At 35.4% G+C, this 20,020-nt stretch overlaps 1 protein-coding gene across 3 annotated transcripts in view; it reads left to right on the forward strand.

The window, feature by feature from the left end:
* The window catches only part of LOC122806621 (collagen and calcium-binding EGF domain-containing protein 1-like), an 876,736-nt gene that overhangs the window by 573,295 nt on the left and 283,421 nt on the right, over positions 1 to 20,020 (forward strand). For all 3 annotated transcript variants that reach the window (XM_044077195.1, XM_044077194.1, XM_044077196.1), the window contains one exon: positions 1,596 to 1,719. In XM_044077195.1, coding sequence (XP_043933130.1) covers positions 1,596 to 1,719 — 124 coding nt within the window. The remainder of the gene's footprint in view (positions 1 to 1,595; positions 1,720 to 20,020) is intronic.

Genomic DNA, 20,020 nt, shown 5'->3' on the forward strand with positions numbered 1-20,020 from the left:
TACTAACCACATCTTGATCTCACTGGATTTGTAGTTTAATCTTTTTCTTATTGCTATCCTCTTTACGAACTTTCATTGTATGCTATATTTTATTCATAAATGTATATTGCTAGCGCACTGATGTGTACCTTTAATAAATACATTATGTTTGTTTGTCTTTTCCTGGTTAGGGGTCGCCACAGTGGAACTTCGGTCTGCTAATGATCGGCAGTAGATTTTTTTATTGTGCCGAGTTGCCAGCCCGACGCCCAACCTTCAGCGAAGACACGCCCATTCACGCATGTCTTTCGGAGGCCACTCGACCACGGGGAGGACATGCAGATTCCACAGAGAAGGCACTCCAGCCATGAATCGAACAGGAGAACCTCTTGCCTTGAGGCAACAATGCTACCGCTGTACCACTGCAGCTAGACCCTTAATAAATACATTATATATACTATGAAATCAAGGTCCACATTATCTATATGCATCCTATGTTCTATTATCATTTAGATTTGCTTACTTATCTGTGCTGTGGTGTATATATGTAACTTGACTATATGTAAGCTGTGTGGTATTACTCGGTTCATATGTATACTGTGGTCTGTATTTCTAAGAATAACTGATTATTTTCAGCAGTTTAAGTGCCTTGCTACAAGCTGCTTTATCAACAAGCATGATTTAATGTACTTATTTCCATATTACAGTGTTGGTTATTACTAGTGAAAGGCCTTGGGCAATTCACCTGCTTGTGCCAATAAACAAACAACATCTTATTTTATGATTCTTTTTATTTATTTATTTATTTTTTTGCTTATTTGTTTCCTCGGCGCAACTGACCTTGGTGTCTTTTCTTGTTTATTTCATCTAGTTGACCTTGCTTATGCCCTGGACTTTTCTCCAATTGGGGCTGGGGCCAATATAGCAGGAAAGGTGTCATGTTTTTTTTTCCTTCTTTAAACCCATCACTTGCTTGTACCAAGCAATGGTCCTGTGATCATGCAGTGGGTGGTCTGCAATGAACTGATCCTCCCTTCTTCAAAGGGCTAACTTCAGCAAGCCACCTTGAGTATCCACAGATGCACTCCTTAGCTGTTTTCCCACCAGTGACATCATACATACATCACACATCCTCTGCTGGCAGCGCTTCCGACATCTGGACCACTAATCAAACCCAAGTTACTGTACTCAGGGCTTTATCCCACTACTCATCAGCATTTGCTGTCTTGTTTATTATTTAATTAAACATCATTATATTTAAGATTTGTTGTGTTTGTTGTTATACTAAGATTGCTTTATTTTTATCACTTATACTATGCATTTTACCTAAAAACATGGGAGATTCACTGGGGTTGTAATGACACCACTAATAAATGTATGATGTGTATTTTATCAATATGCAATTTATGAATGTTATTTGGAATTGCATTTATGGAATAATTTCAAGAGAAAGCCAAGTGAAATTAAGGCTCCACTGTAGTTATTTAACTTTACCTGAAAAGGAATCACTTTGCTGATCAGTTTCAGAAATTGTTGCTTTGCTTATTTTAATATCAATTTACTCTGCTTCATTCAGACAAGGTGATCTCACTAAGTTTAATTTTTTCTAAATCTAGATGTTGACTGCTGATCTTCATAATGAAAAAGGAAAACATTCAGGCCAACTCAATAGAAAATGCTACCATGATTTCCAATGCCTTCCAGGTGCACCTGGACCACCGGGCCCTTCCGGACCTAGAGGTATTTCCCATTTCGAGATATTTAATGAATACACTACCTCTCATATTTAATGGGTTTGTATGAAGACCTCTTATTCATTTTAGAAATTGTGTGGCATGAGAATTCACTACAACAGTGATATTCTGAATTCGGAGTGTAATATGGAAAACAGAATTATGGGCAGTTTCATGGACATGTGGCCTTTCCCCAAAGTTTCTTTGACAGGAATATTCTCTATAATATGCAGATTTTGATTATGCTTTTCTTTAACAAGGACATTTATAAGAAGATGAAATCCTTGAGTTTGAAACAAAGGTGGTTCTAGTTTGTAAGCAGTGAACCACTACATTGAAACACACGTACATGCCCAAACTTGCAGCATATTTGTAGAAACATAGAATGCATTTCTTTAAATCTCTTGCACCTTGTGGGAAATTCTGAGGCATCCTCAAATAAATGATGCTCATACAAATCAGATGTGCGTAAGTGGAGTATAATAAAATTGTTAGCATTAAAAGATGCTCATTCAAGGAAATGTGATATTTTATAATCAGTCAAAGTAAGTGTCAGTGAAGTCTGAGAGATTTAATATTTATTTTAGAATAAGTTTTAGATGTGATCCAACTTTTTTTAAATATTTGTCAGGAGTAATTTGTAAAACAGGTTAAAGCGCATGACGTACAGACAAAACACATTTCAAAAATATGAATGTATTGACATATTTAAAGTTTTTTGTCAGATCGTCATGTAATGTAACTCACAGAGCAGAGTTATCATTTTCTGAAACAAATGTGGATTTTAGTACACTGAGCATTCTTCCTATCGGGTACCAAATCTACAAAAAAACTTCTCTAGTATCTGTGTTGTGAGGGACCTGTTTTAAATGAGGGTTAAAAGCACCATTTTTAAATTTCTATTGCCAGTGCCACTTACATTAAACAAATTAGCTTCTAGGAATGAATGTACTGATATCACTCAAGCTTGTGTGAATAGACCATCTCCCATATTTTATCACATTTTTCTTTAATAACCTCTACCTCCACAGCATACCACAAAACATATCTGGGATACAAATAAAATAGTGTTTGTCCTTAACATTAAAACCTAAAACTAATCCATATAATCTTAAAAGAATAATATTACCTCACATTGCAATCAACCATTCAATTATTGTGTGCCAAATAGTTTTATAGGTACTTACAGTAGAGAATCGATTATCCGAACGTTGATTATCCAAAACATCAATTATCCAAACCAGCCTTCCAAAGTTTTCGGGTATGAAAAATCATAAAGTCTGAATATTTAAACATTATACGTATTGAGCATGTTTTTTTTTTTTTTTTATTAGTATGTAGCCAGCTCTTATGTGAAAAATATTCTTTACTGTCCACTAGAATGACTGAATGGTTGAAAAGTGTATTCTTCTGTACAATAAAAAACAAGATTTTTAGAAGTTTTTTATCTGGTTCAGTTATATGTTTGATTATCCAACCAATTTGATTACCTGAACTACCCAAGGTTCCAATTAGCTCGGATAATTGACTCTCTACTTCTAGACTATTAATCCATTGGGATCTTCAGAAACCTAAGCACGCATTCTCAAGAATTTTTTTAGCCCTTGTATATGAATAACCCATAGCTGATGTATTAGGTATGAATAACCCAGATCTTTTCAGACGTTTACATGTCAACATTTTACTCCCATCTATAATGAAAAGAGTGATAAACCCAGTGGTAACCTTGCAATTTTCCATCCACTCGTCCAGATTGCTGTTGACTAGATTAAGAGATGTACCTTGCTTTATGTGGAGAGGAAGACAATTCCAGAGAAGTGATATTCTCTGTGATAAACACACACACACACACACACACACACACACACACACACACACACACACACACACACACACATATATATATATATATATATATATGTGTGTGTGTGTGTGTGTGTGTTCAATTTGCATTGTAGAAGAGATTTACATTTCTTGAGTGAGTCTTTTTGCCACTATTGGACTTGCAGATATGTGCAGTCGGTCTGAAAGAATGCAGTCAGTTGAGGCTCTGTAAGTGAGGCAGAAATTGTCCTTCAGTATCCTGTAAGATACTGAGAAGAGGGACAGAGCTTTGAGATGGTCAGTGTAGCTTTTATAGTTTAGGTCCTAAATTTTGTTTGTGAGAAATTGTAGCCATTCAAGTTGTGTCGTGTTTGGACAGGTACATACTGAGGGGACATTATACTTAGTGCTGATAAACAATGATCATAGCCCTGGACCTGGATGCCATACCCTTACTAATAAGCTATGCAGTAGAAAAGGATTTTATTACAATAGTGGATACATGGTCAGGACAGCTTATTCTCTACATACATTTCCAGTTCTCGAATTACTGGCTTAATTTTCACAGGTGTGTTGATGATGTGATAGTTAAAGGGGAGGACACATTTGCCTAAGGATACTATTTTTGGCACTGGTTTTAGGCCATGGTTTTGATATGAGCTATTTGTTTGGGAAATGTCTTCTTGGAGGATCTGGTGTCCCCCTGAGAGTTTATGATGGTACCAAATTTGCAGCCATCTGCAAACTTGGTCAGCCATAAACCTTTAACAGTAGCTTTAACCTCTGAAAAGTAAATGTCAAAGAAGAGTGGAATAAGAATTAAACCCTGGGGTATACTGCTACTGACCAGTCTTTTGGAGGAGGTAGAGTCATGGGTTCTGTTAGTGAAATAGTTTTTATCCAATGAGTTACATATCGATTTGCATTTAGCTGGGTTAGTTATCAACTTACTCAGCAATTGTGCATCTAAATGCACAATTATATATATATATATATATATATATATATATATATATATATATACACATATATTTCTCTTTTTGTTCCAAGCTCCATTTGTGAACACTGTTTTTTTGCTGATTAGGCTCAGTTATTCCTCTTCTTCTGCCTGGGTTCAAGGCCAAGTACTGGATAGATGATAGGCAAGGTTGTGGTGATCATCCTGCAGAGATATAGGATATTTTGTTATGCTTCTACAGCACTTCCCCATTCTTGGGAGAAACACAGTATAATCCCTGATATATTAAGCCCCAGAATTAGGGCACTATTCAATATATTCACAATGCTTGGTTAGAATGCCAGAGACTTTGTGGCTGGGCTGGAGATTGTTTGTTCATGTATGGTTGGGCTAGAGTTCCTTTGTTCGTATATGTTTTGAGTCCACTGTTGAGCATTTCTCCAGAGGTGCTTCACATTAACCAAATCTTTCACCACTTCTGGGACTAGCAACCTGATACTGGCCACTAATTTCCATTCCTTCCTAGCCAGATCCACTAGCTTGCATACCTCTCAACCGCTTGGTTCCAAAAATCTGGACAAAACCAAAAGTTATGGGAGGACAAAAGCTCAAAAATATGGACAGAGCTTAAATTTTGCTCATAAAGCAAGAAAGTTGGTAGTATAACAGGTTATGCATTAGCATGTATTTTCTTTCATTATTTGGCGACTTCAGTTCTAAATGGTTTGCCAGAAAACCACAGTTCTTTTGACTAACAGAAAATCTGAACAGTTGAGAGGTAATTCACAGGCTGCTATTCAAGACGAGTCTAGCATTTAGCCCTTTCACCTGTCAGACAGCTCACTAAAAGGAGAACTTAATCATGTTTCTTCCTTTCATTGGTTACTGCCAGATTTATTTAATGCTTTCTTTTAAACTGCTCAGTTCAGTACATTTCTACATCAGTCATATGTTCATGAATGACACTGAAAACTCTTAGTTATAGTGCATAGAAAATTAGAAACACAAACTAAGAAAACAAACAAGAGTTGCTTGATCCACCTTGCCTGCTGTATTCCTTGTGTTTTGGATAAGTTGTGTCTCATAATTAAGTACTTGAAAGCATTTCCCTACCCTGCTAATGATTCCCTTATGCTTGTTTCATGCCTTCTTAAACTTTTTTCACAATGGTTGTTCCTTTTATTCTGTAGAAAGGATACAGATCATTCACCAGCATTTGTGAAGAACACTTTATTAGATTTTTCTGAGTCACCTACTTGCATTTTTATATCATGTTGGATTATTCTCATACACATCAGTTTCAATTCTCTTTGAGCTATTTAGCATTTCTATCACACCATCCCCTCTCATTTTCCTTCATGCTCATAGATGGTGACCTCATTTAGTTTGTCTTAATATGAATTATGATAGGGGTACTGCACTGTTGTCATTGTGTACCTTTAAACTTCTGCATTCAGCACTGCGAGACACTGGACACTGGTACATATGGTGCAATAAATGGCATCGTGACTACAGTTAGTTGTTTGTTTAGTCCAATTGAAAGCTGATTCTGATGGTACCTGCAAAACTCTGTCTGATATTGGAACCCTGCAGGAAATGTGGCACAGACAGACAGAGAGATGTACTCGAGCCCATATTTTTATTATTTGTTTCGGTTGCAACTTGGGAATTTTGAAAACGTATTATTTTTTTTTTTTTTACAAAAGACACTGGTAAGGATGGGAATTTTAATTAGTTCACTGAGTGGAAATACAAAATGCTGCATTCTTTATAAAACATTGTATGATAAATTAAAAAGATCAACACTTGTAGCCAGTAGAGAAGAATTTGTTGTTTATTTCCTGAAATTTTAAATATTCAGACTATTATTTGAGTATGTGAGTGTGTCTGTGTGTTTTTGAGTTAAACAAAAAATTGCTGGAGTGTATTATGACGGACAATACCAGACTGTTGATGAATTATTTATGCTGCAATATACATTAATATTGAGAGTGTTTATGTAATAACATGTAGTTTTGCAGCCTTTACTATTGGAATATACTAAAAGTACAGGACATAGGAAATAGGAATTTTTTTTCAGAATTAGTAATGGGAAGGATGTCCACCACAAGGAAAGCATCAATAAACTGTATTGTAGTAAAGTGTGAATGAAATCAGATGAAAATATCATCTGAATACATTGAATCGATTGGTGGTTGGTGAAACAGAATAAGCACAACTGAAAAGATGGGGGGAAAACACTGATACCAAACTGGAGAAGTAATAAGATAGATAATTGTTTGAAACAAAAAGAAACATTTATTCATAATAAAGGTGGTAGAACTCTGTTGTATTGTATAATGAAGTCCGATTGAGTGTAAAAAGAAACCTACATGAAACATATCTTGGAACAAATGGAGAAAGTTAGGTCAGTACAGTTGCAAACTAGTTAGCAGCCCTCCCAGATAATTCCCACTGTAGCATGCAACATACTGAAGGCCACCCTTCTAATTATTACCTGCGTGAATGCTCTATTAGTGGGTGAAAAAGTCAGCATGAAAAGGAGATGCCATGATATGTCCCTGATAAAAAACAATTAGAAGAATGGCTCACGGACATAGATTCATAGACACCATGCTTGCTCCTGTTTTGGCTTCTAATAGTGGAGCAATATCTTCCTCCTTTGCTGCTACACCTGAACTAGCCAGGACACACAGTCATGGCCAATAAGACCATATGTGACAGGAGTAGGAAATCCTTGCCCTAAAATGACATACTCATGGGATGGGATGTCACCCAGTCATGCATGACTCTGGTAAGAGATGTGGAGGGGAGATCCTTGAATGTGATTGACTTGTCATTATATTAAGTCTCCTGTAAGTGTATTTATTTAGTGTATACAATATCATCAAGGCTGTTTTCCCTTTAATAATTTGTATGTAAGTGTATTTTGTCTAGGAGTTGGATAGTGTTATTCTATGCTTTGTGTTTAAAGTGACTCACTTCAGTTGTTTGATTGATTGTGGAGTTAGAATGTGTTCTTATTTGGGGTTGTGGGGGCAAAGCCCCAATTATGAATATTAATGTCTCTGTTATTGGGGTAGAGAGATTTAATTAGGTTTTAGTGCATGGCAGGGAAATGGGACACGTGATTATTGATGGATGAGCAAGAAACAATGCAACGATACATTATTTATAAAATACATTCCATCTTAATACTGAAGCCATAGAAGTTTTTGATGGCAGACTGCACTGATATATTAAGAGGGTCTTATAATTAAATTGAGGTGAAATGATCAAAGAAAAAAGGAGGGATGGAAGAATAGGAATGGGTATGGGGTAGGGAGGGGTTACTGGACTGAATAAGATGGAGTTGGAAAGTAAGGTTAGACCATGTGATGCAGGGGCAGGGTGGTGGTGTTTAACGAACTCAGTACTTTTTGTTCACTTCCAGTTCACATCATACTGCTTTATCTAGCTCTAGGTCTGGCTTCTTTAATTATGTGACTTACCCACTCGTAATAGGCAGTCTTAGAAAGGCCAAAGAGTTATTAACAAAATGACACTAAGATTGTTAGTCTAGGATGCCCTGCACTGGAGAAATTAATATTACTTTGTCATTTAGTATTCATATTTTCAAAGTTATGTTCATATTTTCATAACTGAGAGACCTACATGTTATTGAGGTGTATGGTGTGAAACACCAATGTAGGAAACAGGAAAATTCATTGTCACTGCTGATTTACATTACACTATACTGAAAATATTGCTGTTTGCTAGTATTTATAAAAATAAACAATATTTCCTTATGTACTTAATACTTCAAAAAATGGAGTGACTTACAAATTGCTGCAGGACATTAAGTGAAACCTTTAGTGCAGCTTAAGAAAACTATTTTTTATATTTGTGCTGTAAGTTGCACATCTTGGGAGATATCCAATATTTGTTTTGCTTATTAAACAATTAAGCATATATTTTCTTATTTCTGTAAATATCTCAATAAACATGCACCTATAGAGGAATTTCCTGTTGTCATGTGAAAGCTTATGTCTGGTTAACAAAAATATTCTAACACTTACATGTCTAGGCTGTACAGTTTTCAAGATCTAAAACTTTGTTTGTGAAAGTTTATAAAAATATAACTTGGGGGTTGTTTGCATTATATTACATTTTTATGGACAAGACTATGAATGTACTAACTATTTATCACTGTAAATATTTGTTCTACTAGGTACAAGGTGCTAGGCTATTGGCCCTAGGGTCTATATAAGCCTAGCCAAAAAGGTACCCTGGTTTTCACCACCCAAGAAAATTATTTTCCTGTGACCCTGTCGAGCAGAGCCACAGAGGTGACCCCCGAGGTGAATTTCTTATTTTCCATCCAATCATCAAGATTTTTCTTGTAGAGTGCTAATGAGGAGCTTTGTTTGATATAGATAGGTAGTTTGTTCCAGAGTATGGGAAGTCTCAGGGACAGGAATCTACCCCTCCAGCATGTTCTGTTTATTGTAGTGACAAGGTTTAGATCCCTAGAGCTTGTAGCTTGGAGGGATTGGGATTTCTTTAAGTGGAGCATGTCCAGCAGCTCTGGGTTTGACATAGCTTTGTATGTTAGGCAGAGTTCACCTCTGAGTAGGCGATATGCGATGGAGTAAAGCTGGAGTTTTTTGAGAGGGTCTGCGTAGGGCATCTGTTTGAGGCCGGTAATCCTCTTTGTGAGGTATTTCTGCAACCTTTCCAGTTGTTGTAGATGTCTTGTGAGGTACATACCAAAAGGGGCATTGTACTGTATAATGGGTCTAATGAGTGATGAGCAGAGGGGAACAATGACCTCTTTTTTCCTGGATGAGAAACCTTTTGTGATGAGGTGTGCCATGTAGAAGGGTTTCCTGACTATTGTGACAATGTGATTATCAAAGGAGAGACTACTGTCCACCTGTGTCCCAAGGTCTCTTATCACACTTTCGGTGATAAGTAGACTACCACCTATGTGATAGCTCATGGGCACAGAGTTTTTACCAAAGGGGATGACAATGTACTTTTTGGCATGGAACTTGAGGCTATGGTTTTGACACCAGGCATCTGTCTCCGTGAGGCCCTTTTGCAGGATGTCCACATCATTAGGAATTTCAGTTATGGTTCCTAGTTTGCAGTCATCTGTGAATTTTGTTAGCCAAAGACCTTCTGTGTTAGCATGTACTTTAGAAAAGTAGATACCAAACAGGAGAGGACCCAGGACTGAAACCTGTGGTACTCCACTTGTCACTGGTCTGAAGTCGGATTTGGAGTCTGCTACTTTCACAGTGTGGGTTCTGTCAGTGAGCCAGTTGGCAACCCATCTGTGATATAGGGCTTTATACCTAGTTTTAGTGAGTTTATCTATAATTCCAGAGTGGGGGATGGTGTCAAAATCCTTGGCGAGATCTAGATAGGCTGTGTGCACTACCTTACCCTCGTCTATGGCTTTGCTGACTGCTTCAAAGAAGTCTATCAGGTTTAGGAGACATGATCTGCCTTTTACAAACCCAAACTGGGCAGGGTCCAGAGTTTGGAGATTATCAATGCCTTTGTGTATAAGATCCATGATGATATGTTCCATGGCATTGCAGACCAGGCTTGTTAGGCTAATGGGGCGGTAGTTCCCAGGGTCCATGGTGGCTCCCCCTTTGTGGAGTGGGATAACCGTCTCTGTGTGCCATTCAGTGGGCACAAAGCCTGAGGTGAGGCTATGATTGAACATGGTGCTTAGGTGGGGTGCCAGTTCATTCTGCAGTTCGTGTAGAACACAGCCTGGGATGTTGTCAGATCCCATGGATGTTGTGCAGCCATGATTACAGGAACTTTGCATTCTTCTGGAATAGAGATGGGCCCTTTAGGGGGTGAGAGGGGGTAAAGTTAGCACTGAACCTATCTGTTACTGATAAGATTGCTATTTGTGCAGTTTTCTAGCTTTTATTGTTTACAAAGTATTTACATTTGTTTAGCTTTTGCTTTTTAAGTTTATTGTTCAGGAAATGCTCTGGAAAGCAAGATGTGTGTAGGCTGCTAGAGGTGTGACAGTCCACACCAAGTTAAGTGTTAGAGTTAATGCAAGGATCTAAGTGAAGAACATGGGGAAGCTTTGATCAGTTATCTAGCTGGGTAGGTCTGACATTGTGGGTTAATAGAGAAATGGGTAACAAGGCAGAAAGCTTGAGATGTTCAAGTATCAGGGTTCAGGGTTGTAAAAATAACAGGTTGCATAAGGATGGAAGGCGGAAGTATATGTGAGGCAAGGGATCCAATATATTTGGTGATAAGTGAGAAAGAGGCTTGTGTGGAACATGTGAGTAGGTGGCTACATATTATGTTAGTTATAAAGCCATAAAAAGAGAGAGAGAGGGGAAACATAGAGAAATTGATGTTGTTTTAGGTCTCAAATGTGACTGTAAAATAAATCAAGTTGATTAAGAGCATTTTGGATGAAAGAAAGGGGAAACGTGGTGACAGTAATGGGATTACAGTGCTCTTCTGGTGAATATTAGGAAGAAAGAGAATGACATTTTTATTATACAGCAGGAACACTTTACTAAGCAAGCAGAAAATCCAAATTTGAAGGCTCAAATACAGGTTGTTGTGTTAAGTAGAGTGGAAAGGTTGGGAAGGGTGGGTGAAATAGATGGAAGGCCTCTGTTAGGTAATAATGACCATATTATTGATTGGAGCAAGATTAGAATGGTGCCTAGTGGGAAGAAATCAAGCATAGAGGTTGGTAGGGGGCAGAGTATGGAAAAATAAGGAAGTCATTCAGGCAGATGCTGGAAAATGAGGGAAGATCTTGGCTGGTACTAGCATTTTGGGGGACCCCAGCAAATATCAAGTTGGGGCCCCTGAACACTTCCAATTTAAGTATCATCCTATCATTATGACCCCTCCTACCCATAATGTTGTAGCTCATACTGGAAAGTTTTAGGAGTAGTATACACTGATCAAACTAACTACAATGCTCTTACATTATGACAGGGCTGTGTACCTTACCTAAGTTTTTATTTATAGTTTGTTGACCAGGTTAGTCCCAGAAGGCCAAATGTGGTATTCATACTGACTACACTTTTCAGTAAGTGTTGTGAGATCTTTTATATCCATTTGAGCTACCACCAACTCAGGCAGATGGGGCCTTGGTTTAACATCTCATTTAAAGGATGACACACTAAGTGATTTACTCTGGTATAAAGACTGTCTGTAAACTGGCTTATACCGAGGGCCAGATTCTAAAAGACTTGCTCTTAGCCTGTTCTCAGTGTAAGCGGTCACTTGCACTGAGAACAAGTCTTGTGGAATAAAGCCATTAATGTTCAAAGTTGGCAAAGATAGTAACTTGCAGTAAAGAAGGAAAACTAATACATAAATCCTTTCTGGGAATATTGCCTGCCTCTCCATCCCCCGAACAAAAACGCAGTCACTTTCTGTGAACCTCTCTGGTGTTAAATTGGCAAGAAAGCAGAGGCATGAATGAACACAGTCATATATTTCAAGAGCCTGGTGTCTGTAGTCTTTCAAAAAAAAAAACCTTACACTTGGAGTAATAAATGTTCTTAGCTTTTGACAAGCTCTGTAAGCAAATTAGGCAAAACCCACTTGAAGCATCTAATGTAGAGAGCACTCTGACACCAACCAACTTAGATACAATATCCTCTAATGTGGAGAACACTCTAGCACCAACCAGTTTAGGTATACTATCCTCTAATGTGGAGAGCTCTCTGGCACCAACCAACTTAGATACAATATCCTCTAATGTGGAGAACACTCTAGCACCAACCAATTTAGGTATGCTATCCTCTAATGTGGAGAGCACTCTGGCATCAAGCAACTTAGATACAATATCCTCTAATGTGGAGAACACTCTAGCTCCAACCAATTTAGGTATACTATCCTCTAATGTGGAGAACACTCAAGCACCAACCAGCTTAGGTATGGTATCCTCTAATGTGGAGAACACTCTAGAACCAACCAATTTAGGTATACTATCCTCTAATGTGGAGAACACTCTAGAACCAACCAATTTAAGTATACTATCCTCTAATGTGGAGAGTGCTGTAGCACCACCCAACTTAGAAACAGTATCCTCATTGGTAGGTAGTATGAGTCCCTCCCCCATAACTGCATCTTTAAACCTTTTTTAAATCAACACATATTCCACATTGCCATGCTTGATGATAACCAATAACAGTGTAGGTTCAATTACAATTTAAATCCATATCAAGTGTCTTCTGTTCTTCCTCTACAGAATATTGGAAATGGTATCCTTCTGTATGTGGTCAAGGTGTATGGGACTGTGTTTAGTTTCTACTTTATTTTACCGGTCGATAGTTAAGCATACCAACCCCTCTGGACACATGCATATTAATTTAGTTTGCTCTGGAAATCATCCCCAACTTGCATGCCACAGTTTTACTGAGCAGATTATTCACATGCAGGCCTTTCAGCACAGATCTAAGGCTTATATACTCCCCTTTCCACTAAGTCACTCAATGACTCCTCCTGCAGCTGAGTTTGCCTGCAGAGTGGGCCTATATTATATATTCGAAATTCCAAAATATCGAACACCATAAGATCGAACTTGGATTTTCGAATTATGATAACATCAAATGCTCAGAATAGCAAATTTTTTCCCAGGGAAAAAATTTGCTGTTCTGAGAAACATACACACAACACAAGCACACCAAAATAAATAAACCACACACATACAGTTAACAAAACCCAACCCTACACTAAACCATACTTTACTAACTATCCACTTACCTTAACCTGCACCCTAACCCTAAGGTCCGTAACTATCGCACACATACCCTACGAAACTATACACAAACAAACTAGTTAATACACACACATACAGTTAACAAAACCCAACCCTACACTACACCATACATACATTACTAACTATCCACTTACCTTAACCCGCACCCTAACCCTAAGGTCCGTATCTCTCACACCACAGTGGAGGAAATAGCAAAGCCACGGAACAGCCCACCAAAATCTTGTCCTAGGTAAGATTTTGATGTTCCAGGGCTTCGCTATTTTCATCCTTCAATGTAGTGGGTTCGATATTATAACTTTCGAAGTTTTACATCTTCAAAGTTATAATATAGACCCTGCAGAGCTACCTGCTTCCATTTTTGCTTCATGCATTTGGTGACACTTGAAGATACTGATTTTTAAAAGACTCCAAATATTTTGGGTTTCTAACATTATGTCAAGAAATGACCCTATCCCTAAGTTAGTTCATCAAATTATTATTGTTCTATTCTTTGGTATTTAAAAAGAGTGATCTTCTCAATATCCACTATGTAGCCAGAATTATTTCATGCAGGATCACATGTATTGGTAACAAATTTAAGTACACATGAAAATTCTTTTATCAGTTCTGTTCCTCATGTTACCATTAGAACTGTCTGGATATCTTTCTTCCACGTTGCTCTACTTTCTGCTTGCAAGTCCTGGAATTTTAAGAATTTTGTGTGTCTCAGTACATAATGTGTTATATTCTCTTGGTGTAACTATTTCAGACATTAATGCTGCTTATGTCTTTTTTTTTTCTTGGACTACTAAATCTGTTTTTCTGAACTGCTGGTATTGAGTGATTCCATGTTATCAAAACTTCGTCTTCATCTTAATGCCATTAACCACGCCTGTATTAATGAAAACATTTCCATTAATCCAGTTTTAAAGCAGTTAATTATAGTAACTGGTAGATTTTTTTAATATTATATGAAACAGCTATCATTTGCACACAAAATTGTTATGTAGTATATTATGGTTGTATGTTTTTAACAGTAACACTATATTCTTTGAACTTTTTTAAACTATTTTAAGTATATTAATACTATTGGTTATACCTGTATTTTCTGTGAGACATTGGTTGTTTAGCTAAAGTAATTTGGATCATTGTATTTACTGTCTTCTTAAGAAAGTTTGTATGTATGATTAATTATTGTGAAGGAGCACATCCTATTGGATACAAGTTTGTATAAATAAGTGCTCACAATGAAGTAATTTAGATTCTGATGAAGCCCACAAGTTAGTGGGCGAAAGCGCTCAATCGATTAAAGATTTTTTATGCATTTTCATTCTGATGGGTCTTTACGGTTCAAGCATACATAGTACTGCCTATTAGTGTTTGTACAGTTATTTTTATTTCAAAACTTCGTCATTGTCAATAATGCTTTGTAATTTGTGTTTCTAGTGCTTCTCATCCACTTAAATGTTCTAGTGTGTGTACAATCCCTAAAGCAATAGTCTTGCTGCATTATTTTGTCTTTCAGTATAGAGACTTTCAGCCATGAGTGGATAGCAACTGAAGACTTAAACCAATGTTTACATAACCTTTCAACTTTTGGCATAATTCTTCTTATCTACTCCTCTGTCAAATATTGGTGATCATGAGGTTGTTCTAGGAGTTCTTTGTGCTTGCTACCATATTTGTGAGGTTTCCAATTTCCTTATTTTTACTGCTGCTTTTCTTTATATTCTTTCCTTTTTTCTTGGCAATTTCAATTAATATCACATTCTTGTCTACTTCTAGTCTGCTTTTAGTTTCCACCTTTTCTGAACATTTTCTGATAAACTATTTTTATTTTTATTCATTTTTTTATACATTGTTGACTAGGCTTGTCCCATTAGACTAATGCTGTCTTCATGGGATATCCAATGTAGAATTCATACTAACTAGGAGAAATTTGACCAAAGACATGGGGAACTTCCCCTACTGTCTTCTTGATCTTGCATGAAACTGTAGGTGGAGGTTACAGAGATGGTAAGCAAAATGGAAGGATATTTCTTTTCGGATGAGTGAGTGGAACTGAATTTTGCAGGAAATATGGATAATGAAAAATTGTGAACTTACCATTTTATTGTCCTGAGGCTTTGATGTAACTTTGCAAAATATGATTTTTGAGAAGGATCCGAGTGAGTCAGTGATGGTTTCATGGTCACAGAGTATGGACTATTTTGGATCAAAAGAATTACATAATTACATACAGGAAGGAAATAAAGAATATATTGCTCTACTGGACACAATGAATTTCCTAGAAAATTGTATGCTGGGGAGACTTTTGTACAGAAAGTTTTCAATTTGTTAGAATAGAATAGACTAAGACATGCACGTTGTCTTCCAAAAAAATACTAGAAAATGGAAATAATATTTAAAGCAGATAAAATAATTACAGGTGTGGTCTTTGGAAAAGGGAGGAAGTAAATTACATAGAAATAAATGGAATTTGCAGGAACAGTACATGGAAAATGTTCAAGAGTTGGAATGCATTTTAAGGGAAGCAATTGTTAAAAGGAAAGAAAACATATATGTAATATAAAACATGAATGACATGTTAATATGATGTTTTCTTTTCTATTAATATATGTGTTCCTATGTCTTAAATAATAATTTAATAATGGTGTTCAAAACAAAAACAATGGAGCTTCCAGTGCCAAGAAACTAAAAACTAAAATGAAATGCACCAGTGATTACTGTCACTATTTTTATGTGGGTAAAATGGAGAGCACCATTCGCAAGCACATTTATAAACACAATTATGATTTAGAAAATAATAATGTCAATGCACTTTTTAGACTGCAGTGTAACCAGTACTCTAGTTGATTTTGTTGCTCATTAGCATGTTCCCATCCAACCTAGGGGAGACGCATGGGAATTTAAATTAGAGTATAGAGAACTGACTTGTCAGCTGAGGCTTAATGTAGGCCAGTTTTCTGGTTTAAATGATAGCATATCTATTAATAGTGTGTTAAAATAAAGAGCTAACAAATGTGCAACTTCAATGAAAAACAGTGAAATTCAGTTCTGGTTTAACCAAACAATCAAAAAGAAAATAAAACCAGTGACGAAAAATCAGAACTAATGGCTATGAAATTAGAATGCCTGTAACAAACAGTTTGGATTCCAGTGTTATAAAAAGTATAATAACTAACAATTGGAATCTTTTTCAGAGGAGCTCCTGATATTATAGAAGTTATTGGTAATAAACCTCTTTTTACACAAAGAAGGGTCAAAAGTTTGATGAACTTTTTTCAAGAAAAATTAATTTGCCCAAGGATAGGAAGGAAAGGAAAGGCATGATCAAATGATACAATTGTAACATGTGCAATTTTCTGTATACTATAGAAACGCACTCAATTATTAACAACATGAACATTTATATTAATGAAACATTCTCTTGTAAGTCTAAATTTGTGGTTTATGTAGTATTCTGTACAACATGTAAATGTTATTACATTGGAAGAAGAACACATGACTTAAACAAGAGAATGTATGAACATAAATATGCCATTTCTATAGGGGATGAAAAGAATGCATTAGCTAAGCATTTTAAATCTGGAAACTGTAAGGTTGATTTTAAGTTTTTAGTTTTAGAAGCTTTAAAAGATGTGAAATTATGCTTTTACCCTGAAGATGAATTAGGATGGCTTGAATATAAGTGGCAGGTAAAACGAAATGCCTAACATTTTCCAGGCTTGAAGAATAGGGAAGTGTTCATTATGTTTTTGAAATGCAAAGGGTTAAAACACTGAGCAAGCCTATCATGTGACTTATTAATTGGTTATTTAAATGTTTTGTAACTGAATTCACTTCAGTCTGAAGAAGTGTTTTTTTTAAGACAAAAGTGCTTACTGAAGTTCTATAACTGTTAAAGTGGATTTTTCTTCACTAGTTTTATTTTCTTTTTAAATTTGCAACTTCCACTGTGTTATATGTGTATTCTATAAATACCTCTCCAATTTTAATTGCTGAGTTCCTTGGAATAATGGGATATTAACAAAAATACATTTTTTTTTCTATTAGAATGCTTTTATAATTACCTTAAAAAGTGCTTTATTTGCTTAATTGAATTCATATTTTTTATCTTAATGGGCAAGTAAACTTTAAACCTAAGTAATAATTTAGTTATGTAGTTACTAAATTGTTGTTTAAACCTGTGACATTTTGTAAAAACAATTATGATGAAGTCCTGATTTGTTTTCTTGGATGAAAGCACTGTACGCTCATAAAGTTCTTTATTTCACTACCTTGTGGAATTCTTGAGTGTTGGGTCATGTGGCTTGTGACACTGGTGCATTTCATTTTGATCAAGTAGTTTGTATTTTTTTTGAAAGACCATATGAGCTGGATAGATACTTTATCTGTACAAAGTTATTTTTCCTGTAGAATTTCATCCATCTTACATTATGCTGATTATTCATGTAGGTAATGAGAAATTGTGTTCTGTGACATTAAAATCTATGTCATTATTATTAAAGTTTATGAAGGTTACTGATGAATTCCATGGGTGTTCATCTTTCTGTTTATTGACTTTTGCATCAGATATAAAGGGCATTAAAATGGATGATTTTACATATTCATGATTAAAGTTTAGAAGACACATTTGTGTTAATTTTCTTCTATGTACAAAGATGTTCTTTATTTACATAATATAAAAAGTAGAATGATTTGCACTATAGCTTGGTAAATGTGGACTGCTTTAAATGTTAATAATGATGAAATTCAACACTTGCCATATATAGCTCTGGTAGAAAATATATATACAAGCATCACTATGTTATCATGGGCAACTGTTTTTTTTTTTTGCTGTGAATATTATTTAATTAGTACTTGTCCAAAATGGAAATGTAATTTGTGTGGAGAATTGGATCATTTTGCTAAGGATTGTGTCTTGAAATGTAGAAAATGTGAACAGATAAGACACTGGTAGTTGCAATGTTGCAATGTGAATGAAAAGGAAAATGACGCTACTGCTACTGTCAGTGTTAAAGAATCAGATAACTTACAAATATAAGAAATAGAAGATACAAAAAATAGAGGCTGAAACTATTTCAGCCAGAGCCCTGATAGTATTAATGTTCTGGATAAAGAAATTACCGAACAAAAAAAATAGAGGCTGAAACTGTTTCAGCCTGATAGTATTAATGTTCTGGATAAAGAAATTACTGAACAAAAAAAATAGAGGCTGAAACTGTTTCAGCCAGAGCCCTGATAGTATTAACGTTCTGGATAAAGAAATTATCATTAATAAGAATAGTGTTCTTATATTAATACATAATGAGAGTGCAGAAAAAGATTATTATAAACATGGGTCCATAAGGCTGAGAGTTATATGCAAAAAAAAGGAGAAATATGAATCCATTGAAGAGTAGATTAAAAAAAGGATGGGTAATTTTAGTATATTATTTCTTAATGTAAATAGTATTCAGAATGATAGTAGATGTTTAATGGTATTTGATCAGTGTAAAATGTGCAAACATGATGCAATGCATTTATTAGATACTAGATACGTTTCAGAAGTTGAGACAACAAGCAGAATATTTCTAGGGAAACAATTGTACAGAATTCAGGGGCTGAAATATTTAGGTAATTGCGTGTGTAATGGAATGTTATATAAGGGGAAATTATTGAAAACACTGTAATTGAACCAGGTTATAGACTATAGAATATGTAATATTATATTGTGATTAATAGCAATATACATTTATATGTCAGGGAAATTAGGAAAAGATCTGCAAAATTAACTATCAATAGATATTGTTATGTTGGGTGATTTTAACTGTAATTTATGTAAAAGTAAAGAAAACAACAAGGTAAGTATGTCATGTTATATAAAGACACATGGATGATAGTTTTTATGGCACTAAGTGAAGAAAAATTACTTATAAGAAAGGATTGGTACTAACAGATTACATGATTTTTTTCCTAATACATCATGTTTTATGTGGTAAAGTAGTTCTGAAGTATGGTTTTCTGATTTTGCAGCAACAGTTTTTCAGTTTAGGGATACTGTTAATCTTTTTAAGCCTTTTTCTTCCCATAAAATATTATCAAGTACCTGTGAAAAGTCAGATGCATTAAAAAGGAAGAGTCAAGATTTTTAGAGATTATTAAGCCATGTGAAATGATGTTGGGTTTCTAATTTATTTAGAGTTGGACAAATTATGACATTTGGAAAGATAGCAATTGTATAAAAGACAAATATTTAGAAAATGAAAAAATATCTTGGATGTCAAAGTAAAAGTACTGACTGAAAAAGAAATGTTTGTCTTAAATATAAAGACGAGCAATGCCTTTTTAAGGCAAAAATATTTAATTAAAGGAAAAAAGGAGTTAATCCTTTTTTTTCTGGGGAGATCTGTGAAACACAGAAAAATCTTATTACAGATGTGGAGAATATTAATGGAATTCTTTGTTATATAAAGGTCAGGAATATGTAAACAGTTTCCTTATACTTAAATAATACTTATAAGCAAACTGAAATCATTGACAGGATTTCTTGGTGAATTAAAAGGATTTCAGATGACTGTAGAAAAGGATTATGTAGAGAAGTAACTTTAAAGAGTTAGATATAGCTACTTATGAAATGAAAGGAATTTAATTTCCAGGTTTTGATGGACTAGGACACAGATTTAGAAAAATGTATCTGTCTTATAGAAGAAAAAAAAGTTCTACATGTCACTAATGAATGGCTATTAAGAATTACATGTAATATTTATAAAGGAGTTATTAAATTCA

The sequence above is a fragment of the Protopterus annectens genome, chromosome 7.part0, assembly GCF_019279795.1.
Source record: "Protopterus annectens isolate FY-2018-M chromosome 7.part0, PAN1.0, whole genome shotgun sequence".
Taxonomy (NCBI): domain Eukaryota; kingdom Metazoa; phylum Chordata; order Ceratodontiformes; family Protopteridae; genus Protopterus; species Protopterus annectens.